We start from the raw sequence: 27,619 nt of genomic DNA, 5'->3' as shown, positions 1-27,619 counted from the left end.
GCAAATATGTATAAATCTCTATAGATAGTTGTGGAGATGACAGTTGACCCATGTCTGCAACCTTGGGAGAACCGCAGTGGTTTGCAGTGGAGGGACTTGGGATTCAGAACTCTGGTGGTGGGGACAGTGTGGAATTGTACCCCTGTTGGCATGTGATTTTGTAAATCAATATTAAATCCCTAATGAAAAAATCTTTTAAAAAAGTGAACATAGAAATATGAAAAAAATGACAACCTATATCTAAGATATAGTTGGGAGAATTAGTGTGATTATCTATGGGGGTGGGGTGGGGACACAGACCTTTGGTGATGGGAGTGGTGAAAAAAAAAAAGATAGGTGGGAGTTGGGCGGTAGCACAGTGGGTTAAGTTCACGTGGCACAAAGCACAAGGACCGGCATAAGAATCCCGGTTCGAGTCCCTGGCTCCCCACCTGCAGGGGAGTCGCTTCACAGGCGGTGAAGCAGGTCTGCCGGTGTCTATCTTTCTCTCTCCCTCTCTGTCTTCCTCTCCTCTCTCCATTTCTCTCTGTTCTATCCAACAACAACAACAATAATAACTACAACAATAAAACAATAAGGACAACAAAAAGGAATATATATATATATATATATATATATATATATATATTTAAAAAAAAAAAGATAGGTGGAGGTAGTCCACATGCCGGTTCTGTGAACAGACTCTCATGCCTGAGGCTTCGAGGTCCCAGGAAGCTTGAGCTCAATCCCAGGCTCTCTGGGAGCCCACGGTCAGCCAGCCTCCTCCCAGGGTCCTCCCCATGGCCTGCAGTCACCCCCGGCCCCCAGGATTCATGGAAAGACACTGACATCGTTCTCTTTGGGAATCTCAGCTACTTCCTGCAGGTCAGCCTTGATCTCTGTGGCCCAGGGCCCGACCTGTGCCTGGGGGTGTCAAGGTCCGGGAGGCACCCCAGATTGAGCTGGCACCCCAGGTTGAGTTGGGCACCCCACATCCAGCTCTTGGGGTGTGACCACTAGAGGGCCCCCCAGAGTAGTTCCTGCCAGCAGGTCTTGACCCGGGTCACAGCAGCTGTGGTTTTCTCTCACACCCTGTACCAGCTTCCTCATGGACACCTGCTGCTTCGTGTCCCCTGCCAAGGGCTGTGTTGCCCCCAAGCCAAGCAGCTGTCAGCCTCAGCTTGTCCCCCCCCATGCCCTCTGCCTTCCTTCCTCCCCACAGGCTCCGCTGCCCACAGCCTCGTGCACCCCCAACCCTGTACCCAGGGAAGCCTGGCCAGCGGGCACCCATCTGCCTGCGTGTCCTCGCTGCCACCCGGAATAGAGGCCAGGTGACCCACTGGCCTCACCTGGAGTGACCCTGTGTCCAGGGACAGCGCAGGACAGGACGGGCCGGGACAGGAAGGCACAGGCTTGGCTGGCCCTGTTTGTCAGGAACACAAGCCAGGCCAGGCCACCGGGGCTGTGTCCCAGGCCCTCCTGCCCTGTCCCCCAAGTTCTACAAGTCCTCCTTCTCCAGGTGAGAGGAGGGGAAGGGGGGCTTCACTTCCTGCAGCTGGAGGCTAGGCCCTGCAGGGTCCCTACGACACTTTTTAAAAATATATATATATACTATTCCTTTTATTTGCCCTGTTGCTTTATTATTGTAGTTATTGTTGTTATTGATATCATCATTGTCGGGTAGGACAGAAATGGAGAGAGGAGGGGAAGATAGAGAGGGCGAGAGAAAGATAGACACCTGCAGACCTGCTTCACTGCCTGTGAAGTGACTCCCCTGTAGGTGGGGAGCCGGGGGCTTGAACTGGGATCCTTGTGCTTTGCGCCACCTGCGCTTAACCCACTGCACTACCGCCCGACCCCCCTGCAACAATTCTAATCATAACTGCCCCCTACACAGATTAAGAGTCTGAAGGTCAGGGAGGCCCAGCACCACATGCCAGACTCACCTGCTTGCTTGACAAGGGCCAAGGATTTAAAACACCCAGGCCCTGCTCACTACAAGATGCACATTAAAGAAAGAAAGAGTGGTCCAGGAGGTGGCTCATTGGTAACGCTTTGGACTCTCAAGCATGAGGTCGAGAGTTCGATCCCCGGCAGCACATGTGCCAGAGTGAAGTCTGGTTCTTTCTCTCTCCTCCTATCTTTCTCATAAATAAATAAAATCTTTAAAAAAAAGAAGAAGAAGAAGAAGAAAATCAGAAGCTGGAGTAGATAGTATAAAAGTTATGGTTAAGCACACTTATCACTAGGCACAAGGATTTGGGTTCGAGTCCCCGGCTCCCCACCTGTGGGAGGATACTTCACAAGTGGTGAAGCAGGGCTACAGGTGTCTCTCTGTCTCTCTCCTCTATCTCCCCCTCCTCTCTCAATTTCTCTGTCTGTCTAATAAAATGAAAAGATGGCCGCCAGGAGTAGTGGAGGACTAGCACCAAGCCCCAGCAATAGCCCTGGAGGCAAAAACAACAACAACAACAACAAAAAAAAAAACCCTCTCAGACTTGAGGCTCCAAAGTTCCCAGGTTCAATCCCCAGCATAAGCTAGGGCTGAGTAGTTAGTGCCTTTGTAAAATAATAGTAGTGATAAATGTAGGGGTCAGGTAGCGGCACGCCCAGTTAAGTGCACAGGGTAGCGTACACAAGGGCTTGGGCCTGAGCCCCTGCTCTCCACCTGCATGGGGGATGCTTCACGAGCAGATCTGCAGGTGTCTCTTTTTCCCTATCTCTCTCTGTCTCCTCGCCAACCCCAATCTCAATTTCTCTATAAATACTAAATAAAAATAAATAAATAAATAAATAAATAGAAAGGAAGGAAGGAAGGAAGGAAGGAAGGAAGGAAGGAAGGAAGGAAAAAAGAAAAATGGCCACTGTGAGTGGTGAACTCATAGTGCAGGTACCGTGCGAGCCCCAGGGACAGCTCTGGTGGCCAGAAGATAATGATAATAATAACAAAATAAAAAATAAACAAGTTTTGGGGAACCGGGTGGTAGCGCAGTGGGTAAAGCGCATGTGGCACGAAGTGCAAGGACCAGAGTAAGGACCCCCCAGCTCAAGCCCCCGGCTCCCCACCTGCAAGGGAGTCGCTTCACAGGCAATGAAGTAGGTCTGCAGGTGTCTGTCTTTCTCTCCCCCCCTGTCTTCCCCTCCTCTCTCCATTTCTCTGTCTGATCCAACAATGATGACATCATTAACAACGATAATAACTACAACAACAACAAAAAACAAGGGCAACAAAAGGGAATAAATAATAAAATAAATATTAAAAATAAACAACTTTTTTTGTACAAGATCTATTTATTTGTTCATTTATGTTTGTATGTATTTCTCTGTGGGGCAGAGGAGAGGCAGAGCCTGACTCCAGCACTTGTGAGACCATGGAGTCCAGGGCTTCAGCAGCTCCGCTGCCCTCCAGGCCACTGTGGCAATTTCTCCTGCTCTGTTTTCTCAAAGGGTTAGAGGTGGTGGGGACGGAGCCATCTATCCCAGGCCTGGCCCCACCTTCCTGAGCACTGTGGGTGTGTCCTCTGCGGTTCTGATCCCAGTGCGATGTCCCTGCAGTTCAGGTCATCAGTCTGGGGTGACAGCCGCCCAGCCAGTACCCCAGCCAGTGCCTGGAATAGCTCCAGCCCATGAGCCTGTCCCCACTGTCCTGTCTGTCACCTCAGCATGCCCTGGAGAGGCCAGGCTGCACTGTGGCTCCTGGGTGCCCCAACTTGGACCCCAGCTCTGGAGTGTCCTGCCACACACAGGGCTCAGGCTGCTTTGCCCCCCTGTCCCCTCCCCCAGGCCCCACCAGCCACCAGCCTGCTCCAGATCCTCAGTCCACTCCTGGGAGTTTGGACCCCACTCCGGCCTCCCAGAACATTCCTCTTCCCGGGTGAGGGTGAGAAGCACTGCTGGAGTGGAATGTGGAAGGGCCCCACACACACCTCAGGGACCCCTCCCCCGGCACCCAGCAAAACGGGAAGTTGGGAGAGGAAGTGGCTGGGGCCGGTGACTGTGTTTGTCTGGGGGGACCTGCCACCTTTGCCTTTTATGGTGACCCTCGAGGTGGGGTGGGACCTGGGCCCAGGGGTTGGGGGTGGGAGAGGGGTGAGAGGGGCCACCCACCCACCCATCCATCCGTCTCCCCCCAGCCCAACCTCCAGGTCACATACGGGAAACTGAGGCCCCACAGGGCTGGTGACCTGCCCAGATCAGGGTGGCACTTAGCGACAACCCAAGGACCTGGGTACATAGGGTGCGCGGAGTGGGGGGGGGGCTCTTCCTCCTCCTCTCATGATCCCGCTGGGGAAGCCTTCCCTAGACCCAGATTATTATTGGAGGGGGGGGTCACACTACCGTTGGCACGAATTCAAGAACTGAAAGCCCTCTCCCCCTTTAACAGACAGGTAAACTGAGGCTTGAACACCAGCCACCAGGAGCTCAGTGCTGGTGCTGGGAGCCGATGGGGGGGGTCTCTTCATCTCTAGAGGAGGTGAAAAGCCCCTCTCCACGCCCCAGTTCTGGAGCCTTCCCGACCTGGGTCTCTCTCGGCCCCCGGAGCGAGATGGGGGGCCCATGGGCGGGCTTGTGGACGCCCCCGGCCTGGGGTGGGGGGGCAGCTCGGAACATAGCCTTTTATGGAGAAGAAGCCTGGGAGGCGGGGCTCCGCGTTATCGCCGCCCCAGCCGGCCAGGCGCTCGATAACCCACACCCCACCCAGGACAGGCCTCGGGCAGGCTCGGACCCTGGGCCAACAGGCCACGCCCCCTCACCCCCGGGCCCCCACGAGCTGCTCGCTGGGCGTCGTCCACCCAGGGTAGGGTGTCCGGAGGGCCCTGCACCTTGGGGTGAGCTCAGACCAGAGCGCCCCCCCATGTCCTCCGGTCCCGTGGCCTCCTGACCAGGCCCCCAGACCACAGCGCTTCCTGCCTGCTGGAGACCCCTAGGGCTGTCCAGGTGTCATCCCAACCCCCTCTTCCCCGACGCCCCCCCAAAGCCCCAAGTCCTGAGCCTGGGAGCTAAAAAGGGGTGCGCTGAGGGGCCCCCCACAAGCCTGTCTGTCCCTCCCCAGGTGTGGGCGCTGCTCCACCTTCCTGTCGCCAGATCTGGGTGAGGACCGGAAGTGGGCCCCCAGCAAACTGCTGAAATAGGACTCCCTGCACCCCGCCCCAATACCCTATGGCACGCCCCCCACCCAAAGGTGCTGAATGACTAAGCCCTAGGCGACCCCAAGTGACCCCAGAGAAGAGGAGAGGCAGGGCCTGCCCTCTGCCCTGTGCCCTCTGCCCTTCCCTGGGCCCAGTACCGGGACACTGAGCTCCTCAGCAGATCCAAGAGGACCCTTGTTGGTTTTCTCATTAACTAACTGATTATTATATATGTTGTTATGATAGAGACAGAGACAAGTAGGGTGAGAAAGACGGACAGACACCTGTAGCCCTGCTTCAGGACTCCTGAGGCAGAACCGCTGAAGGTGGGGACCAGGGGCTTGAACCCAGGTCCTTGTACTCGGTACTGGCTCCTATAAAGTAATGAACTGTTTTATTTGTTTTTTTGTTACCACCGGGGTTATCACTGGCGCTTGGTGCCTGCAAGACAAATCCATCACTCCTGGTGGCCATTCCCACCCTTTCATTATTAGACAGGACAGAGAGAAATTTAAGGGACTGGAGGGAGAGAGAGCGAGCCAGAGACTAATTAATTAATTAATTTTAAATTTCTTAAAATTATCTTTATTTATTTATTGGATAAAGACAGCCAAAAACTGAGAGGGAAGGGGGGTGATAGAGAAGGAGAGAGGGTGGGGGTAGATAGCATAATGGTTATGCAAAGAGATTCTCACACCTGATGCTCCACAGTCCCAGGTTCAATCCCCCATATCACCATAAGCCAGAGCTGAGCAGTGTTCTGGTGTTTCTCTCTGAGTCTTTCTCTCTCTGCATCTCTCCCAAAAATAAATAAATAAATAAAATACTTTTTTAAAAAAGAGAGAGAAAGAGAGAGACAGGGCTGGGTGGTGGCACACCTGGTAGAGCGCATATGTTATTATGCGCAAGGACACAGGATCGAGCCCCCAGCCCCCACCTGCAGGGGGAAAACTATGCAAGTGGTAAAGCAGTGTTGCAGGTGTTTCTCTGTCATGCTCTCTCTATCATCTACTTCCCTCTCAATTTCTGGCTGTCTCTTTTTTTTTTAATTTTTTAATCTTTATTGATTTTGAATAGAGACAGAAAGAAATTGTGAAGGGAGGGGGAATAGTGCAGAAGAGAGACACCTGTAGCCCTGCTTCACAACTCGTGAAGCTTTCCCCCTGCAGGTGGGACCAGGGACTTGAACCTGGATCCTTGTGCACTGTAATGTGTGTGCTTAACCAGGTGCGCCACCGCCTGGCCCCCAATTTCTGGCTGTCTCTATCCAGTAAAATAAAATTTAAAAAATTGATAAATCTTAAAAAAAAAAAAAAAAAAAAAACCAGGAGAGAAACAGTGGTCCGGGAGGTGGCGCAGTGGGTAAAGCATTGGATTCTCAAGCAGGAGGTCCTGGGTTCAGTCCTTGCCAGTGCAGGTACCAGAGTGATATCTGCAGTCCTGCTTCACTACTTGCAAAGCTTTCCCCCTGCAGGTGGGAACTGGAGGCTTGAACCCAGGTCCTAGAGCGCTGTAACATGTGCGCTCAACTAGGTGTGCCACCACCTGGCCCTAATTTATTTATTTTTTAAAATAATAAACAACTTTCATGCCTGAGACTCCAAAGTCCTAGTTTCATTTTTCTTTTCTTCTTCTTCTTCTTCTCCTCCTCCTCCTCCTCCTCCTCCTCCTCCTCCTCCTCCTCCTCCTCCTCCTCCTCCTTCTTCTTCTTCTTCTTTTTTTTTTTGGTCTCCAGTGCCTGCACTACAAATCCACCACTCCTGGAGGCTATTTTTTCCCTTTTTGTTGCCCTTGTTGTTCATTGTTGTTATTGCTGTCATTGTTGTTGGATAAGACAAAGAGAAATGGAGAGAGGAAGGGAAGACAGAGGGAGGAGAGAAAGATAGACACCTGCAGACTTGTTTCACCGTTTGTGAAGTGACCCTCCTTGAGGGTGGGGAGCCAGGGGCTCGAACCAGGATCCTTATGCTGGTCCCTGTGCTTCGCGCCATGTGCATTTAACCAGCTGCATTAGCTCCCGGCCCCTTCTTTTCATTTTTTTTTAATGTTATTTATTTATTATTGGATAGAACTAAGAGAAATTAAGATGAAAGGGGGAAATAAAGAGGGAGAGAGACAGAGACACCTACAGCCCTGCTTCACCACTTGTGAAGCTTCCCTCCTGCAGGTGGGGAGCTCTTTTCATTTTTAAACATTAAAAAAATATTTTAGGGAGTCAAGTGATAGCGCAACAGCTTAAGCACAGGTGGCGCAAAGCACAAGGACCGGCATAAGGATCCCGGTTCAAACCCCTGGCTCCCCACATGCAGGGGAGTCGCTTCACAAGCGGTGGAGCAGGTCTGCAGGTGTCTGTCTTTCTCTCCCCCTCTCTGTCTTCCCCTCCTCTCTCCATTTCTCTCTGTCCTATCCAACAACGATGACATCAATAACAACAATAATAACTATAACAATAAAACAAGGGCAACAAAAGGGAATAAATAAATATTACAAGAAAAAAAAAGATCTTAGGCCTACAGACACATGCCTCTTTGCCCCCACACCCTCCTGTTCCCCCAAACCCCCCATGTGGGGTGTCCCCTGGACCCCCCATGAAAGTGGCCACCAGGAGACCTCCCACATCGGGGCACTGCTCTCACCCCTGCAGTTGCCACTGGGAGGGGAAGGGGAGCCTGGCCAACTTGGGGGGCAGGGGACAGAGTTCAATTTCCCAGTTTCTCTGTGGCCCAAAAACCAGATCTGAGGGTGTCCAACCCCCCCCCCAAGAACTTCGGGCCTGGGTATCCATTCCTGCTAATCCTTGGCACCCTGGGTCCCAAACAGCATAAGGATCCAGTTGGCTCACCACAGCATCACATACTCACAGTTCTTGCTTCTTTTTTTAAACGATTTTTCTCTCTCTTTTTAATAATTTCTTTGAGTTTTTTTATTATTTATAATATTTATAACTATTTATAAATAAATATTTTTATTATTTATTTATAACCGGGATTTTGAACTTTGGTCCTTGAACACCCTAACACGTCTGCTCAACCAGGTGTGCCACCACCCAGCCTCACAATTTTTCTTTTTTTTTTTTAGTTAGTTTTTTTTTTTTTTTTGCTTCCAGGGTTATTGCTGGGGCTCAATGCCTACACCACTGCTCCTGGAAGCCATTTATTCCCCCTTTTGCTGCCCTTGTTGTAGTTATTGTTGTTGTTGATGTCCTTTGTTGTTGGATAGGACAGAGAGAAATGGAGAGAGGAGGGGAAGACAGAGAGGGGGAGAGAAAGATAGACACCTACAGACCTGCTTCACCGCCTGTGAAGCGACTCCCCTGCAGGTGGGGAGCCGAGGGCTCCAACTGGATCCTTATGCTGGTCCTTGCACTTTCTGCCACGTGCACTTAACCTGCTGTGCTACTGCCTGACTCCCTTTTTTTTTTTTTTTTTTTTTTAGTATTTTTATTTATTTACTATTGGATAGAGGCAGAAATTGAGAAGGGAGGAGGAGATTGAGCTGAGAGGGAAGGAGACAGAGAGATACCTGCAGGCCTACAGGTGGGTCCTTGTGCACTGTAATGTGAGCGCTCAATCAGGTGCACAAGGACCTTGGTTCAAGCCCCTGATCCCCAACCATAGGGGGCAAGCTCACAAGTGGTGAAACAGGGCTGCAGGTGTCTCTCTGTCTCTTTCCCCTATCTCCCCCTCCCTGCTCAATTTCTCTCTGTCTCTGTCAAATAATAAGTAAATAGGTTTTTAAAAAAATTCAATAGAGACAAGACAAACAAACAGAAAAGAATTCAAGTCCCCAGCTGGGGATCCAGGAGTTGGTTCAGTGAACAAGCTGTGTGTGAGGCCTTGGGCTGGAGGCCTGACACCATACGGGTTCCCCACAGCACCAGGACAAGCTCCAGAGATGGGGGAGGGTGCTGTGGTATCCGGCCCCCATCTGAAATGAAAAGAATGTGGAAAAAAATGGGCCCAGGGGTGGTGGGGTCATATGTAGTGAGGCTCCCAGGGACACACACACAGACAGACACACGGCCACGTTTCTCCCTAGAGCTGTCCTCCCAGGTCCGGGGAGGTGGCTCCAGGACCTTGAGCACTGACCCTGGTCCCTGCTGTCCCCACTGTCCTGCCCACTCGGAGGAGGTGAGGCCTTCTTGCCACAGGGACAAGAAGAGCCAGGCCCAAGGTCACCTGCCCTGCCGGCCTGTCCAGCCCTGGCTTGCCTCCTGTCCACCCCCAGGGCCACACCCACACACAGGGCTCCCCTGTGTCCTCACGGGACACTGCCCTCACAACCCCCACTGACTGCCCTTGGGCTCCTACCACCCCCAGTCTGGCCCTTTGAGGAAGCTGGAGTCAAGGTCACTGGGCAAGACTGAGGAGGGGTCTGGCCCACAGGACACCCTCCCCTGGAAGCCAGGGTCCGGCGGGGGTTTGGTCCTTGTCCCCCACACACAGGCCAGTCCCCCAACAGGGAACCCCCACAGGGCTGCTCCCCAGCACCCCACACAAGGCTGGTCCACCTCCCAGGCCTCCAACTACCTCTAGGCCTGTGTCACCCTTGGGGGTTGGGGGGGGGGAAGCTTCTGGGCTGTTGGTGACCCAAGAGGCCCAGTGGGAGGTGCCCCCCAAACCCCCTGCAGGGCCTCAGAGGTGGTGTCACTCCCCTGTCCCCAGAGACAAAGACAGAGCAATCCCATCTCACTGCAGCCCATGGAAGGGGGATGGACAGACAGGCCTCGCCACTGGTGGTGGTGCGCCTTCTTTCTGGGGAGCCCCATTCCAGGTTCCAGGCTCCCCACCCAGGCATCCCTGAGAGGACACGGGGTCTCAGGCCCACCGTGAGAGCCCCCCAGATGGCTGCCCAGGGGCCCAGGAGGGAGTTGGGACAGTGGCCTGGGGCAACCCCCTAACATGAGCCCAGGGACTGGGGTCTCCTGTGGGCTCCCATGGAGCTGAGTGGTACCTATGGGACTGTGTGCTGGACCCCAAGGAGTCCTGGCAGCTGGCTCTAGCACTGGGCCTGGCAGACACAGGGAGGGAGGCCAGGTTCCCTCTGAGAGGCTGAGGCTTCTGAGATTTATGGGCAAGGAGGGGGAAAGGAGAGGGGCCAGGTGGTGGTGCACCTGGTTAAGCACACATATTAGAAAGCACATGCACCCGGGTTCAAACCCCTGGTCCCCACCTAGAGGGGGAAAGCTTTGCAAAGGAGTGGTGAAGCATGGCTGCAGGTGTCTCTCTGTCTCTATCACCCCGTTCCCTTTTGATTTCTGGCTGTCTCTATCCAATAAATAAATAAAGATAGGGAGTTGGGCAGTAGCACAGCGGCTTAAACACAGGTGGCGCAAAGCGCAAGGACCGGCGTAAGGATCCTGGTTCGAGCCTCCCGGCTCCCCACCTGCAGTGGAGTCGCTTCACAGGCGGTGAAGCAGGTCTGCAGGTGTCTGTCTTTCTCTCCCCTTCTTTGTCTTCCCCTCCTCTCTCCATTTCTCTCTGTCCTATCCAACAACAAAGACAGCAATAACAAGGGCAACAAAAGGGAATAAATAAATAAATATTTAAAAATAAATATAGATAACTTTAAAAAAAATTAAAAAGAAGAAGTGGGTTGGGTAGAGGGTAGATAGTATAATGGTTACGCAAACAGACTCTCATGCCTGAGACTCCAGCGTCCCAGGTTCAATCCCCTGCACCACCATAAGCCAGAACTGAACAGTGTTCTGGAAAAAAAAAAAAAAAAAGAAAGAAAAAAGGTGGGGAGGAGAGGGACACGTGAAGAGGTGGTAAGAGTGGAGGAGGAGGGAAGGCTGAGAGGAGGAGAGAGGGAGGGGGAGGGGCAGGTAGAGAAGGGCAGAGGAGGGTCAAATCTCCTTCAGGAAGTGTCTCCTCTGGAGCCCCCCCCACCCCTGCTGCCCACAGCTGGCCTAGGTCAGGGCCCTGCATCTAGGCCAGGGACCAGCAAGGCAGAGACACAGCCCCCAAGCTCTGCCTTGGAGCCACGCCCCTCCAACGAGGTTCCAGAAAGTTCTAATATTCTGGGCAGATCATCCAGCCTTAGGATCTGCAGGACCAGAACCCTGTTCCCTGCCTCACCTCAGTCTGACAGCTTGAGAATCAAGGAGGTGGCGCCCTGTGCTGGGTTGGGGGGGGGGCACCAGGGAGCCCCCCCCCAACTGCCTCCTTCCTCTTTCACTTTTCACTTCCTCAGGCCTCAGGGGGCTCCCTGGCAGGCAGGGAAGTGGCCTGAACAGGCCACCAGGCCGGAAGGTACAAAACCCTGATGTCATCCAGGCCCCCTTGCTGCTCACCTTGGGTGCGTCTGTGTGTCCTTCCCCAGGACCCTGGGCAGGACTGTGTCTGAGGCCCTCCCTGCCCATGAGCCAGAGCCCCAGCTCCACCATGGCCTCCAGGTGACCCTAGATGGGTCCCCTCCCTGTGCTGAGAGCCGCCAGGACTTGTCCCCACAAAGAGAAAATGTGCCACCACCCCCAGGCAGCCATCGGCCAGGGCTGGGGGTGGCTGGCGGCCACTGTGTCTGAGCTGGGAGTCTTGAGCTGCCTGGGTCCCACCCACCCTCAGTGCCACCCTACAGACCCCAAGCTGCCAGGGCTCCGCCTCCCCCTCTGTGGTTCTCACAATAAACCTTTTTTTTTTTAATCTTTATTTTATTATTGGGTAGAGAAATCCAGAAATCCAGAGAAGAGGGGGTGATAGGGAGAGAGAGAGAGACCTGTGGCCCTGCTTCATCACTCGCAAAGCTTTTCCCCTGCAGGTGGGGACCACGGACTCGAACCTGGGTACTTGTGCATTATAACATGTGCGCTCAACCAGCTGTGCCACCACCCGACCCCTTTTTTTTGTTTTTGCTTAATCTTTATTTGATAGACAGTCAGAAATAAAGAGGGAAGAAGGTGATAGAGAGAGAGACAGAGGGAGAGAGACACACCTGCAGCACTGCTTCACCACTCGCAAAGCTGGAGACATAGCTCACTGGGGGAGTGTGCTGCTGTGCCCCACGTGACCCCAGCTCCAGGTACTCCCCCGGCACTGGGGGGGCCCAAGAACTGTTTCTCTCTCTTTAAAATGATTTTTTATTAAAAAATTATTACCTTTAGTTATTTATTGGATAGAGACCATCAGAAATTGAGAGGAAGGGAGAGATAGACAGAAACAGTCACCTGCACCCTTGTGCTGCTGTTTTATTTCTCTTTTTTTTAATTATTTTATTTTATTTATTCCCTTTTGTTGCCCTTGTTGTTTTATTGTTGTAGTTATTATTGTTGTTGTCGTCGTTGTTGGATAGGACAGAGAGAAATGGAGAGAGGAGGGGAAGACAGGAGGAGAGAAAGATAGACACCTGCAGACCTGCTTCACCGCCTGTGAAGCGACTCCCCTGCAGGTGGGGAGCCGGGGTTCGAACCGGGATCCTTCTGCCGGTCCTTGTGCTTTGTACCACCTGCGCTTAACCCGCTGCGCTACAGCCCGACTCCCTCTCTTTTTTTTTTAACCAGAGCACTGCTCAGCTCTGGCTTATGGTGGTGCTGAGGATTGAATTTGGGACTCTAGGACCTCAGGCATGAGAGTCTGATTGCATAAACATTAAGCTATCTACCCTCTGCGCGCGCTCTCTCTCTCTCTCTCTCTCTCTCTCTCTCTCTCTCGCCTCCAGTCGCTGGGTCTCTGTGCCAGCACTACGAATCCACTGGTGGCCTTTTTTTCCCAATAAGACAAAGAGAAATTGAGAGAGGAGGGGGAGAGAAAGAAGAGAGACACTTGTTTGGAGACCTGCTTCACTGCTCACTGCAGGTGGGAGTAGGGGCTCAAATAGGGGTCCCTGTGCACACACTACTATATGTACAGCCACCCAGCCTTGGTCTCTCTCTTTCTCTCTTTCCTCCTGAGCCCTGCTCAACTCTGGCTTATGGTGATGCTGGGTTTTGAACTTGGGCCTTCAGAGCCTCAGGCAGGAGAGTTGTCCTACCCCTGTCTTTTTTTTTTTTTTAATATTTATTTATTCCCCTTTGTTGCCCTTGTTGTTTTATTGTTGTAGTTATTATTGTTGTCATCGTTGTTGGATAGGACAGAGAGAAATGGAGAGAGGAGGGGAAGACAGAGAGGAGGAGAGAAAGATAGACACCTGCAGACCTGCTTCACCGCCTGTGAAAGCGACTCCCCTGCCGGTGGGGAGCCGGGGGCTCGAACCGGGATCCTTATGCCAGTTCTTGTGCTTTGGGCCACGTGTGCTTAGCCTGCTGCGCTACCGCCCGACTTCCTACCTCTGTCTTTTTTTATTTTATTTTATTTCATTTTAATTTTATTTTTGAGAGAGATGCAGAGAGAAAGAGAAACACCAGAGCATTGCTCGGCTCTGGCTTATGGTGTTGCAGGGGATTGAACCTGGGGCTTTGGAGCTTCAGGCATGAGAGTCTGCTTGCATAACTATTATGCTATCTCCCCTACGGCTACCTCTGTCCTTCTAGCTAACAGAGGCTGTCTGGAGCAGTGAAGCTGCAAGGAAGACCTAGCACTCCTATCTCAGCACTCAGGCTCCCAGGTGGACATGTGTATGTGGGCTATGAAGGCATGGAATGGAGTGTCTACTGGTGGACCTTTGATTTTATTTTATTAATTAGTAAATTTTATTTTTTAAAGATTTTTTCCTTTTTCTTTCTTTAAAATTTTAAAAATTTATTATCTTTATTTATTTTTTAATATTTCTTCCCTTTTGTTGCCCTTGTTTAAATTAAAAGGTTCATTGATAAAATTAGAGAGAGAGATGGCATCACTCTAGTTTACTTCGTTCCAGGGATGGCCCTGTGCTCTGTCCACTGGCTGGCCTATCTCCCTGGGTGGGGCTGGGCGGTAGCGCACCCACATAAGCACCCCCCATTACTGTGTTCAGGGACCCAGGTTCAAGCTCCCGACTCCACTTTTTATGAGTGGTGAAGCAGGGCTGAAAGTGTGTCTCACTTTCTCTCCCTATCTCCCCTCTCAATTCCTCTCCATCTCTATCCAATGAATTAAAAAAAAAAAAGGTGTTAAAAGAAGACTGGAGGGAGCTGGGCGGTGGCGCAGCGGGTTGAGCGCACATGGCACAAAGTGCAAGGGCCGGTGTAAGAATCCGGTTATCCGGTTCAAGCCCCCGGCTCCCCACCTGCAGGGAAGTCACTTCACAGGCAGTGAGCTAGGTCTGCAGGTGTCTTTCTCTCCCCCTCTCTGTCTTCCCCTCCTCTCTCCATTTCTCTCTGTCCTATCCAACAATGACGACATCAACAACAACAACAATAACCACAACAAGGGCAACAAAATGGGGAAGATGGCCTCCAGGAGCAGTGGATTTGTAGTGTTGAGCCCCAGCGATACCCCTGGAAGCAAAATAAATAAATAAATCTTAAAAAAAAAAAAAAAAAAAGGGAGGGCTATGTGGTCCGGGAGGTGGAGCAGTGGATAAAGCATTAGATTCTCAGCCATGAGGTCCCGAATTCGATTCCTGGCAGCACATATACCAGAGTGATGGCTGGTTCTTTCTCTCCCCCTATCTTTCTCATGAATAAATAAATAAATTCTTTTTTTTAAAAAAAAGGGGGGACTAGGTGGTGGTGCACCTGGTTAAGCACACACATTCCAGTGCACAAGGACCCGGGTTCAAGTCCCTGGTCCCCACCTGCAGGGAAAGCCTCACGAGTATGGCTGCAGGTGTCTCTCTGTCTCTTTCCTTTTCTATCTCCCCTTCCTCTTTCAGTTTCTGTTTCTATCCAATAATAAAAAGAAAAGAAAAGAAGACTGGGGGCCAGGAGATGGTTCATCTGGTAGAATGCACACTCCCCCAGGCATGAGGGTCTGGGTTTGAGCCCCCAGCAACCACCCTGGGAGCACCATGCAGAGGGGACACTTTAGGACTGGTGGAACAGTGTGGTGGTGTCTCTCCTCTCTACCTCCTCTCTGAGACTGAAACAGGACATGAGGTGGTGGCACACAGGGCCTGCAAGCGAGAGGTCCCAGGTTCAGTCCCAGCAGACAGCACTAGCTGGAGCTGAGGGGCGGGGCGTTCTGGAAAGAAAACAGGGTGAGGTGGGGAAAGGTTCAGGAGCTTAGCCTGTGGGAGACCTGGAGACCTGCCAGCCTGAGCTGGGGCTCCCCTCCCTCCTACCTCTTCCCTTCACTGGGGTCTGTGGGCCTTGACAGCTGGCTCTCCGAACAGACAGAGCACAGGGTGAGAATCAGGGTGTGCGTCTGTGTGTGGGGAAGCCCAGGGCACCTGCACTTCTATTTCTGGAATATTCACAGTAGGTCAAACCAGCCCCGCTGGGAACTCCCGGATGGGAGACAGAGAAGGTAGTTTTTAAGGATTTTTTAAAAAAAACTCTCCCAAGAAGTCTGAGAACTCCCCGTATCTCAGAGTAGGAATCCCCTTGCACCCCCTCCCCACCCTTCCCACCAGATCAGGGGTGCAGGGACGGGGAGCCCATCACTGACAGCCCATCACTGACTCCTGCGGGCAGGCCCTCCTCCTGGAACCCCTTCACCTGGTTAGCCACCTCCTCTGACCTGCCTCCTCTGACTACCCTCCCAAGGAGACCCACTCCTTTCTTGCCTTCAGGGGTGCTGGGAACGGGGTTCTCTTTGCACTTAGGGTGGAGAGCTGTCTTGGGGGCATTCCCGCTCTGAAGTAGGGCCCAGCTGACTGGTGCTGGAGTGGCAGGGGACTGGAGTTTCCTCTGTGCCCTGTCCCCTCTCAGAGTTGCTAAGCTCCCTGTTAATGTGGCCAGGGAGAAAGTCAAGGCAGGCTTCCTGGAGGGGACAGTGCTGGAAGTGAGGGGAAAAATGAAGACTGAGGCAGTCCAAGCCCAGTTCCTCCAGGGACCTGAGGAGTCCTGGTCCGGCATGGGAGGGGGGCAGGGTGGGGCAGGATTGGGATCCCAGGCTGGTGGCCCTGCCCTGAGGCTGGGGAGGGGGTGGGGCCCAGGAATGCAGCCTTTGGAATGCCCTTTGGAGTCAGTCCCTGGGGACACTTCACTCAGGGAGGGGCTCATGAGGCCTGCAGCCTGGCCAGAGCCCAGGGCCCTGCAGAAGGGCTCCTGTCAGCCCTGCCCCGGTTGGAGAAGTTGTGTCCCTTCCTTGTTCACATTGCCACCTGCTGTGGCCAGCCCCCCCCCTGGAAAATGGAGTCAGGGGTCCCCGCCGGGCGGTGCAGCCCCAGGCGGAGGACGGGTCGTGGGGAGTGGGCTGGACTGAGGGAGGCAACAGAAAGAAACATGTCCCCAAAAGGCAGGTGACGGCCCCATTGGCTGAGCTGCCAGGCCAGGGCGGTGACTCCCGGGCCAAGTTCCCAGCCGGGCTCACTTCCTCCCTGCCGCCCCGCCCCTTCCCCGCAGCTTCCTCTTTCCCTGCTCTGGCCTCCCCCCTCCTGCAGGCTGCCCCCCATGTCTCCCATCTCTCCCAGCCATGGAGGGGCCCCGGCTGGTTCCCCCGGAAGCCCCTTGCCTGCTCAACCGTCAGGGCCTCGGGGGTGGGAGTGAGGGGGCCAGTCTTGGGTGGGGAAACCCGGTGACAAATGCCAGCTCTGAACAGAGGTCTGGAGTGAGCAGTGTGGAAGCTGAAAGGGCAACCCAAGTAGGGGCCTTGTGGAATGGGCTTTGGAGGGTGCATAGGAGAGCAGCATCCTGCTGGCGGAGGGTGCTGGAGCCCTCCGCTGAGAGTACAGAGGGCCAGCAGGGTCCTGGCTGGGCCTGGGTCCCACCCACACAGCTAGCTGCTAGGATCCCCCACCCCCACCCCCAGCCTCCCTGCCCTGCAGTCCTGCTCTCTCTGGCCCAGCACCTACCAACCCCTTGAAAAGGCAGGCACCCCTGTGAACAGCAGGCACTGGCCAGATGCACTTGGGGACAGGGTCTGGGGGGCAGTGTGGGTGTCACAGGTGGGGTGAGTGGACAGGAGCTGGGCTCTGCGCACCTGAGTGAGGCACCTGGCCGCCCCTGTCCTCTGTCCCTGAGCCACAGCCACAGCCTGGAGGGGGGGCGATCAGCCTTTAAAGTTTCCTCTTCCATATAAGGACTGACTGTGTCTGTGGTCAGCACATCCTCCCCAGAAGCACCTACTGGGTGCTGGAAGTTTCCATAGACCTGGCCTGGGGGAATCAGAGCCACACTGGGGAAGGGGGGACACTCTCCCCAGTTTCCTGCCTGTGAACCCCCATGTCCCAGAAAGGAAGTGCCCCCTCGAGGCTGAGCCTGCCACCCCTCTGGGGTCCCATAGTCCCGGGACCCATCTGCCACCCACCCATCACTGCTAGGTGCCATCTAGGGGTTGCTCAGAGGGGGGAGGTTGCAACCAGAAATTAAGAGTGCCCAGGGTTTGCGCCGTCTGCTGGGGGGAGTCCTAGGGTAGGGTGGGCACAAGGCCTTACAACCAGGGCCCTGCCCCTCCAGCTCCTGGACAGTCCCCGGGCCCAGTGGCCTCCACATGGTTGCAAGGCCGCTCTGCACGTGACAGGCAGGGCGGGTGCAGGGTTGTGGGGCTGGGGGCGACCAGGCCTGACCCCGCAAGCAGGATCTCCCGTGCAGCCCCCACGACCCCCCCCCCCGACCTACAGAAGAAGAGGGTGCTCCCTGCCCAACCCTGGGCACCTGCCTGCGCTGTCCCTGCACCCCACCCCGGGCCTGGGACCCCGAATTAGGAGACGGAGGCAGCTCAATGACTTGAGTCCCCAGGCCTGACATGTCACACCCCTCGGGAAGCCCTGCATCGCCCACAAGCACGGTCAGCAAGCTGCGCCCCCCAGACCCCACCCTGGGATCCCTTCCAGCCCGGGGGGGTGAGGGGGGCATCGGGGCATTGGGCAGTGACTTGGCAGCTCAACGGTGACCCCTTGGGACTGCTGTCCCCCTACCCTCCCGCCTCTGCGATTCGGGGCTGCAGCTGCCATGTTCCCCAACCCCCCAGGACCGGCGTGGGGACCCCAGGGTGGCGCCTGCTCCCGGACGCCGGGCGGGGAGCGGGGTGCGGGGGTCCGGCCGGGCGGGGGCTCGGGGTGGGGGGGCACCCTCACTGCGGGGCGCGGGCGGGGGGCGGGCGCGGGCGCTGGCCAATGGGCGCGCTCCGTTCCGAAAGTTGCCTTTTATGGCTCGAGCGGCCGCCGCGCCGCCCTATAAAACCCGGCGGGGCTCGCAGCGCCGCCACTGCCCGCCCGCCCGCGCCAGACTCGTTCCGCCGCCCTCCGCTCGCAGGTAAGGCCGCCGTCCGGCTCTTGCGGCCGCCAACCCGGGGTGCCCTCTGGGCGCGCACACTCTGCGGGCGGGGGGCTCCGGGGGTGCGGGGATCGGAAGGCTCCGGGGTGTCCCGGAGCCACGCTGGGCCTACCGGCCACAGCTCTGTATCACTCGCCCTTTGTCCGCGTCCCGAGACCCGCCGCCGGCTCTCCAGCCGCCGCGGCCTCCCGGCGCTCTCGGAGCGGCGGAGAGAGAAGGGTGGGCGCGGCGGGCTGGGTGGGGGCAGGGGCTGCTGCTGCGCGTGCGCGGGGCTCGGCGCGCGCGCGCGCGCTGGCGGCCTTGACGCCCGAGCGCGCTGAGGGCGGGGCGGCCGCCGGAAGGGGTGGGGTTTCGCGGCTCCCCGTGCGCCTGCGCACTCCGGCCCCTCGCGGGTGTGGCCGTGGCGCGCGAGGGGCTGTCGGCGGGATCGGGCGGGGCAGGGGCCTGGCTTCCTGCCGCGGGGCCGCCCCCGGCCCACCTTTGCCTTTTATGGTCAAGACGCGCAGCTCGGCCGCCGCCGTCTTTGTCCCCGGCGCCCCCTGGCGGCCGTGATGACGAGCCGCGCCGGAAGTGGGCTGGGCGGGGGCTGGGACCTGGGGCCGGAGCCGCTCTGAGCCGCGCCCTGCTTCTTCCCCGCAGCTCGCCATGGATGACGATATCGCCGCGCTCGTGGTCGACAATGGCTCCGGCATGTGCAAAGCCGGTTTCGCGGGCGACGACGCGCCCCGGGCCGTCTTCCCCTCCATCGTCGGGCGCCCCCGGCACCAGGTGGGGCTGGGCTCGGACCCGGGGCTAATCTCCCCACTGGGGCTCGGGCCCGGGGCTGCAAGGTGCAGGCTCCCCATCAGAGCGCAGGGGTGGGGTGGCACCCCAGGGTGCGTGTCTCCCCCCACGCGCTGACCCCCTTCCCCTCCCTGCAGGGCGTGATGGTGGGCATGGGCCAGAAGGACTCGTATGTGGGTGACGAGGCCCAGAGCAAGAGGGGCATCCTGACCCTCAAGTACCCCATCGAGCACGGCATCGTCACCAACTGGGACGACATGGAGAAGATCTGGCACCACACCTTCTACAACGAGCTGCGCGTGGCCCCCGAGGAGCACCCCGTGCTGCTGACCGAGGCCCCCCTGAACCCCAAGGCCAACCGGGAGAAGATGACGCAGGTGAGCGGCGGCGGGGTGCCCCACCCCGGGCCCTGCGTCCTCTGCCCTGCCTCACCGGTTCTCTCTCCCGCCACCTCCAGGCCTCTCTCCTGACCCGAGTCTCCTTTCCTGGGAACCACAGGTTCTGTGTGCTTGGCCCCGCTGGGCCTCTGTTTGCCACTCTGACCGGGTGTTCTCTGCTGTGGGGTAGCTACTAACCGGCCGGTGTGGCGGCCCTTGCGGTGTGTTGGGTAGCTGCACAGTAGGCCCTCCGGCTGGGGGCGTGTTCCTTGCACTCTCTGCATGTCTCCCTGCGACCCTGCCCCCCACCCCCTGGCCGCCCCATCCTTACCGGGTACGTCTCTCTCCCTGGCAGATCATGTTTGAGACCTTCAACACCCCGGCCATGTACGTGGCCATCCAGGCGGTGCTGTCTCTGTACGCCTCTGGCCGCACCACCGGCATCGTCATGGACTCCGGGGACGGCGTCACCCACACCGTGCCCATCTACGAGGGCTACGCCCTGCCCCACGCCATCCTGCGTCTGGACCTGGCTGGCCGGGACCTGACAGACTACCTCATGAAGATCCTCACCGAGCGCGGCTACAGCTTCACCACCACGGCCGAGCGGGAGATCGTGCGTGACATCAAGGAGAAGCTGTGCTACGTCGCCCTGGACTTCGAGCAGGAGATGGCCACCGCCGCGTCCTCCTCCTCCCTGGAGAAGAGCTACGAGCTGCCCGACGGCCAGGTCATCACCATTGGCAACGAGCGTTTCCGCTGCCCCGAGGCACTCTTCCAGCCCTCCTTCCTGGGTAAGTAGGCACTCTGCCCCGAGCCCCGGGGTGCGGCAGCCCCGGGTTCTAGTGCTGACCACTGCTGCCACCCCCAGGAATGGAGTCCTGCGGCATCCACGAGACCACCTTCAATTCCATCATGAAGTGCGACGTGGACATCAGAAAGGACCTGTATGCCAACACCGTGCTGTCTGGCGGCACCACCATGTACCCCGGCATCGCCGATCGCATGCAGAAGGAGATCACCGCCCTGGCGCCTAGCACCATGAAGATCAAGGTGAGTGCGCCGGGCCTCTCCCCCCAGGTGGGGCCCCCTCCTGGCCATGCCCCACCTGACCCAGCCCCCTCTCCCGCAGATCATCGCGCCCCCTGAGCGCAAGTACTCTGTGTGGATCGGTGGCTCCATCCTGGCCTCGCTGTCCACCTTCCAGCAGATGTGGATCAGCAAGCAGGAGTACGACGAGTCCGGCCCTTCCATCGTGCACCGCAAGTGCTTCTAAGCGGACTGCTCGGCCTGGCCCGGCCAGCCCGCTGTCTCCACAAAACCTAACTTGCGCAGAAAACCCTACCGAGATTGAGATTGGCATGGCTTTCTTTGTTTTTATGATTTTTTTTTTTTGTATTTTCTTTTATGATTTTTTCATTGTCTTTTTGTTTTGGCGCTTGACTCAGGATCTAAAAACTGGAACGCTGAAGGTGACACAGTGGTAGGAGCGAGCAGTCCCCCCAGTCTGCGATGTGGCCGAGGACTGATTGTACATTCTTTTTTTTTTTTTTTTTTTTTGATAGTCATTCCAAACCTCCTTGCGATGCAGTTACAGGAAGTCCCTCCTCCTGCCCCCACGTGTCCCCGCAGGGCCAGTGCCCGCCAGTCCGCCCCTGACTGGGCGGTACAGCACTGCTTCTGTGTAAATTACGGAATCAAAAAAATTGTTTTAAATCTTCGCCTTAATACTTGTTCTTTTTGTTTTACTTTGGATGGCCATCCAGCCCTTTTTGTCCCCCAACTTGAAGATGTGTGAAGGCTTTGGTCTCCCTGGGGAGGGTGGTGGCGAGGTAGCCAGGGCTAACCTGTACACTGACTTGACCAGTTGAATAAAGTGCACACACCTTGATGTTGGCGTGGCCTGAATGCTGTGGGAGTGGGTGGGGCTGGGGGGCATCGTGGTTCATCCTGGGCAGGTCCTGAAGCTCTGAGGCTGGGGTAGGGGAGTGGGGCCCTGGGGCCCCACGTGGCCTGGGAAGGACGCAGCCTGTCGCCAGCTCTTAAGAGGCTGGGCCTGGCCCGTAAGGGATGACCCTCGCCCCACACCTGTATGCAGTCCCATTTGGGGGTGTGGACTGGAAAGCTCCCAGCTGACAGCCTGTCTCTAGCCCACCTGACCTGTGGGGCTAGCTTCACCCCCCAAGTGCCTTACTGCACCTGTGCTGCCCCGGGCCTGCCCTGGCGGGGGGGAGCCGACTGCAGCACTGCTCCTGGGGCTTCCCTACAGGACTGCCACCTTCCCTACCACCCTAAGGCACCACCAGGCCTGGTGCTGTGGTGTCATTACCTCCCACTAGCACTTAAGCTTCAGCACTGTGGCCTTGGTTCAGTCCCTGGCGCCACAGGAGAAACACCACCAGCTTGAAGAGCATCACCACAGCCCAGGAGGCCGTGCAGGGGAGAGGTTCAGATCCAGGTTCCATCCCTGCCTTCCCATGTGCCAGAAGGATGCTCCTCTTAAGAGCATCCTGAGGCCAGGCAGCGGCGCACCTGGTTGAGTGCACATACATTAAAAGCACAAGGGCCTAGGTTCAAGCCTCTGGTCCCATCTGCAGGGTGAAAGCTTTAGGAGAGGTGAAGCAAGGCTGCAGATGTCTCTCTCCCCTCAATTTTTTCTGTACCCAATAAATAAGTTTGAGCTCCTAGCTCCCCACCTGCAGGGCAATTGTTTCACAGTTTCACAGCGGTGAAGCACGTCTGCAGGTGTCTTATCTCTGCCCCTCTTCCCCTCCTCTCTCCATTTCTCTGGCCTATCAAACAACATCAGTAATAACTACAACAATAACGGGCAACAAAAGGGAATAAGTAAGTAAATGCTAAGAAAAAGAATGAAGAAAAGGAAGTATGGCACTGGAGGTGACACAGGCTAGAGTTGGAGCAGGTGGCTTTGGGTTCGATCCCAGCATCACCAGGAGTGGTGGGACTGCAGCTGTTAAGTCCTGCTGTGACAACCCCCCCCCCCAAACTTTGGTTAAAAAAGTAGTAAAGGGCCTAAATCCTGAAATGCCTTGGGGTGTGTGTATGTGGGTGGGACATCTCTGGATGGGCTGCAAGGTCTCTGGCTTGGATTCATGGGCCCAGGCCCCACAGTGATAAACTGGACTCACCACACCTACTTCAAAGGCAATGGAGCCTCACAGGCCTCAGGCCCTGCCCTCCTGCTGGACCCTGCCCGCCCTCCAGCCAACACCAAGCTCAGGGCCAGGGATCCAGGCTCAAGGATCACAAGTGACTGTCCCCCATCATGTCATGTGAGATCTCACTGCTCTGGGCAGTTTTTTCATTCAGAGAGAAATGCAGATACCAGAGCTTCTGGTGCCACAGTATCTTCCACATGGTGCCAGGGCTAAAACGAGGGCTGTGTGTTCGGCAAGGTGTGTGCCCCACCTGGTGAGCTCTCGGACCCACAAAAGCCTCTTTAAGATTGTTGGGTCTAGTGGTCTGGGAGGTGGCGCAGTGGATAAAGCATTGGACTCTCAAGCATGAGGTCCTGAGTTCAGTCCCCAGCAGCACATGTACCAGAGTGATGTCTGGTTCTTTCTCTCCTATCTTTCTCATAAATAAAATATAAAAAAAAAAAATTGTTGGGTCTGCGGAGTCAGGCGGTAGTGCAGAGGGTTAAGCGCACATGGTATAAAGTACAAGGACCAGCTTGAGTCCCTTCACAGCGGGGAAGCATGTCTGCAGGTGTCTGTCTTTCCCTCTCAATTTCTTGTATATACATTTATATAACATATTTATTCCCTTTTGTTGTCCTTGTTTTTTATTGTAGTGATTGTTGTAATTGTTGGATAGGACAGAGAAATGGAGAGAGGAGGGGAAGACAGAGGAGGGAAGAGACACCTGCAGACCTGCTTCACCTGTGAAGCGACTCCCCTGCAGGTGGGGAGCCGGGGGGCTCACACCAGAATCCTTAAGCCCCTTCTTGTTCTTTGTGCGCCTGCGCTTAACCTGCTGTGCTACCGCCTGACTCCCCCCATCTCAATTTCTAAGTCCTACCCAGCAACAACAGCAAGGGCAACAGAATGGGAAAAATAGCCTCCAGGAGCACTGGATTCATGCCCCAGCAATAACCCTGGAGAAAAAAGAAAAAAAAAAGTTGTTGGGTCTGAACCACCACTGACCACTGTTAACTACACACCTGGACTCTGGAGGTGCCCTTGGGCCTGCCCCCAGGAAGCCTCCCACTGAGAGGCAGGAAGGAGAGGAGACCTGGGTGGGCAGGCAGGCTGGCCATGGGATTGGAAGGACCGGGTTAGCGTCCCCCAGAGACTCAGTGAGTGCCATGCACCTCCAAAGGTGACCTTATTTGGAGCCAGGGCTTCTGCAAGTCAGAATGAGGGTGAGGTCACAGGACAACAGGTGGGCAGAAGCAAGGCCAGCAGGGATGGGGTGTCTCTGTGAGCGGACTGCAGCGGGCTCCCTGGTTCTGGGGGCCTCCTGGCCCCCGGCCCGGGCTTTACTATGCTTTCACCCTGCTCCACTCTGCCTTCTGCTTTGAAGGTTATCATTATAGTTGTTTTAACATTTCTATTTATTTTTAGATAGAGACAGAAACTGAGAGGGGAGGGGGAGATACAGAGGAGAAGAGATGGAGAGATGCCTGCATCCCTTCCTCACCACTTGTGAAGCTTCCCCCTTGCAGGCAGGGACCAGGGACTTGACCAGGTGTGCCAACACCCGGCCCCCTCAAAGTTATTTTTTCTTGGATAGCAACAGGCAGATGGAGTGCAAGACACCACAGCACCTAAACTCCATTCAATGCAGTGGGAGTCTGGCTCAAATCTGGGAGAGACAGACAGACAGACAGACACCCACACAGCAAATTAGTGCACTGTCCAGGTCAGCTATTTTGCTGGCCCAAGATCTTTTAATTTATTTGACTAAGTAGAGAGAGAGAGGAGAGAGACAGAGAGAGAGGAGAGCTCATGCAACGTCAGGGATTGAAGCTAGGAACTTGTGGCTTCATCCACTGTGCCTTCTCCTGGGCCTGTAGGAAACTCTTCTGTTCAGACAGAGACAGGCAGGTAGCACTGGAACTTCTTCCTGTTGCCATAGCGCCTCCTTGTGGTGTTGTGGCTTGAACCTGACAGGCGCCCCCACCCATGAGTTCTCTTTGGCCCCCAATTCCAGCACCCCCCACCCCCCACCCCCCACACTGTTTTAGAGACAGAGAGCGGGAGAGGGCGAGATCACAGCACCAAAGTTTCCTTCAGTGTGATGGGGCCCAGCTCGAACCTGGGTCACACAGCCATTACTGCTGGCCAAACTTTTACTTATTTTATTTTTTCCAGAGCCCTGGTCAGCTCTAGCTTATGGTGGTGCATAACCATTATGCTATCTACCCTACCCCTGCCCCCAACTTTTCACGTTTTTATTTTTTCTTTTAAAGATTATTATTTTTCTCTCCACAGCCCTGCTGCCCAGCTCTGGTTTATGGTGCTGCAGGAGTTGAACCTGGGACGTGGGAGCCTTAGGGCATGAAAGATTCTTTGCAGAACCAATATGCCATCCTGTCGCCCCTGCTCCTTTTTTTTTAATTTTTAAATTTTTTATTTAAGAAAGGATTAGTGAACAAAAGCATAAGGTAGGAGGGGTACATCTCCACACAATTCCCATCACCCAATCCCCATAACCCACCCCCTCCCATGGTAGCTTTCCCATTCTCTATCCCTCTGGGAGCATGGACCCAGGGTCATTGAGGGTTGCAGAAGGTAGAAGGTCTGGCTTCTGTAATTGCTTCCCCGCTGAACATGGGCGTTGACTGGTCGGTCCATACCCCCAGTCTGCCTCTCTCTTTCCCTAGTAGGGTGTGTCTCTGGGGAAGCTGAGCGCCCCTGCTCCTTTTTAAAGATTTATTAATGAGAGCAATAGCAGAGAGAAAGAGAACCAGAGCATTGCTGTAAGACATGCACTCGGGAGTCGGGCAGTAGCGCAGCGGGTTAAGCTCACATGGCGCAAAGAACAAGGACCGGTGTAAGGATCCTGGTTCCAGACCCTGGCTACCCACCTGCAGGGGGTCGCTTCACAAGTGGTAAAGCAGGTCTTCAGGTGTCTGTCTTTCTCTCCTCCTCTGTCTTCCCCTCCTGTCTCCATTTCTCTCTGTCCTAACAACGATTACATCAATAACAACAATAATCACTACAACAATGATGAAAAGAAAAACAAACAAGGACAACAAAAGGGGAAAAAAAAAAAGACATGCAATGCCAGGGACTGAACTCAGAACTTCATGATTGAGAATTCAGTGCTTTATCTGTTGTGCCACCTCCCAGATTTTGCTGAACCACTTAAAAAAATCTTTTTATTTATTTATTGAGTAGACACAGCCAGAAATTAAGAGAGAAGAGGGAGATAGAGAGGAAGACAGAGACATCTGCGGCACTGCTTTACCACTTGCAAAGCTTCCCCCCTGCAGGTGGGAACCAGGGCCTCAAACTCTGATCCTTGCACATTATAACATGTGCACTCAACCAGGTGTGCCACCACCTGGCCCCAGAGCCAACCGTTTTTGTTTTTTAAAATATATATTTATTAGTTCTTTACTTTTGTTGCCCTTGTTTTATTGTTGTAGTTATGATTGATGTCGTTGTTGGATAGGACAGAGAGAAATGGAGAGAGGAGGGGAAGACAGAGAGGGGGAGAGAGAGACACCTGCAGACCTGCTTCACGGCTTGTGAAGCGACTCCCCATGCAGGTGGGGACCCAGGGGTTCGAACTGGGATCCTTATGCCGGTCCTTGCGCTTTGTGCCACGTGTGCTTAACCCGCTGTGCTACTGCCCAACTCCTTGAGCCAACCGTTTAAAAAATATTTTATTTGGGAGTCGGGTGGTAGTGCAAGCAGATTAAGCACACGCAGCATAAAGTGCAAGGACCGACATCAGGATCTTGGTTCGAGCCCCCAGCTCCCCACCTGCAGGGGAGTCGATTCACAAGCAGTGAAGTAGGTCTGCAGGTGTGTGTCTGTCTTTCTTTCCCTCCTCTCTCCATTTCTCTCTGTCCTATCTAACAATAACAACATCAATAACAATAACAATAATAACTATAACAATGTAAAAAACAAGGGCAACAAAAGGGGGGAATAAATATAGCAAATTAAAAAAAAATTATTTTTGTCTCCAGGTTTATCGCTGGGGCTTGGTGCCTACACTATGAATCCACTGCTCCTGGAGGCTATTTTTCCCTTTTTGTTGCCCTTGTTGTTGTTGTTATTATTATTGTTATTTCTGTCGTTGTTGGACTTCATTTTTTAACTTTATTAGAGTCCTGCCCAGCTCTGGCTTATGGGGGTGCAGCGGATTGAACCTGGGACTTTGGAGCCTGAGGGTATGAGAATCTCTTTGCATAGCCATTATACTATCTACCTCCGCCCAATATTTTCTTCATTTATTATTACTGAATAGAAACTGAGAGAAAAGGAGAGGGAAGGGGGAGATAGAGGCGCCTGCAACAGATCTTCCACTTCCACTTGTGATGCTTTTTCCCTGCAGGTGCACCACTGCTCAGTCCTGAACTTTTTTTTTTTGTCTCCAGGGTTATCATTTTCCTTTTTTTAATTGGACAGGACAGAGAGAAATTGAGAAGAGAGGGGAAGAAGAAAGATACTTGCAGACCTGCTTCACCACTTGTGAAGTGACACCCCTCACTCTCTTCCCGCAGGTGGGAAGCCAAGGCTCGAACCAGGATCCTTGAGCTTTGTCCTATTCGAGCTATGCGCGCTTAACCTACTGCTCTGCCGCCCCTCCCAGCCCCGAACTCTTTACTTATTTTAATCTCAATTTCTCTCTCTCTCTCGTTCTTCTCAGACACAGCAGTGTCTTTCTGCAGAACCACTATATCCTGTCTCCCCAGCCCTATAATAATAATAATAATTATTTTTTAATATTTTATTTTTATTTATTTATTCCCTTTTGTTGCCCTTGTTGTTTTATTGTTGTAGTTATTATTATTGTTGTTGTCGTCGTTGTTGGATAGGACAGAGAGAAATGGAGAGAGGAGGGGAAGACAGAGAGGAGGAGAGAAAGATAGACACCTGCAGACCTGCTTCACCGCCTGTGAAGCGACTCCCCTGCAG

At 54.6% G+C, this 27,619-nt stretch overlaps 1 protein-coding gene and 1 long non-coding RNA gene across 2 annotated transcripts in view; one reads left to right on the top strand and one right to left on the bottom strand.

Annotated features, from left to right (window-relative positions):
- LOC132533124 (uncharacterized) overlaps positions 1-27,619 on the bottom strand; it is a 215,632-nt gene that overhangs the window by 152,485 nt on the left and 35,528 nt on the right. The window lies entirely within an intron of this gene.
- Positions 18,173-21,393, top strand: ACTB (actin beta). The gene is made up of 6 exons (XM_007525054.3): positions 18,173-18,321; positions 18,982-19,110; positions 19,263-19,502; positions 19,858-20,296; positions 20,374-20,555; positions 20,635-21,393. Exons 2-6 carry the CDS (start codon positions 18,988-18,990, stop codon positions 20,776-20,778), a joined length of 1,128 nt encoding a protein of 375 aa, XP_007525116.1. The 5' UTR covers positions 18,173-18,321; positions 18,982-18,987; the 3' UTR covers positions 20,779-21,393.

The sequence above is a fragment of the Erinaceus europaeus genome, chromosome 15, assembly GCF_950295315.1.
Source record: "Erinaceus europaeus chromosome 15, mEriEur2.1, whole genome shotgun sequence".
NCBI lineage: Eukaryota > Metazoa > Chordata > Mammalia > Eulipotyphla > Erinaceidae > Erinaceus > Erinaceus europaeus.
This window is presented reverse-complemented; position numbering and strand designations above follow the sequence as displayed.

What these genes read in the sequence shown, in the direction of transcription:
- ACTB (XM_007525054.3), top strand. Translation starts at nt 18,988, where the DNA reads ATGGATGACGATATCGCCGCGCTCGTGGTCGACAATGGCTCCGGCATG. An exon ending in TCGGGCGCCCCCGGCACCAG is followed by an intron (nt 19,111 to 19,262) that starts GTGGGGCTGGGC and finishes CCCTCCCTGCAG; the next exon opens with GGCGTGATGGTGGGCATGGG. An exon ending in CTAGCACCATGAAGATCAAG is followed by an intron (nt 20,556 to 20,634) that starts GTGAGTGCGCCG and finishes CCTCTCCCGCAG; the next exon opens with ATCATCGCGCCCCCTGAGCG.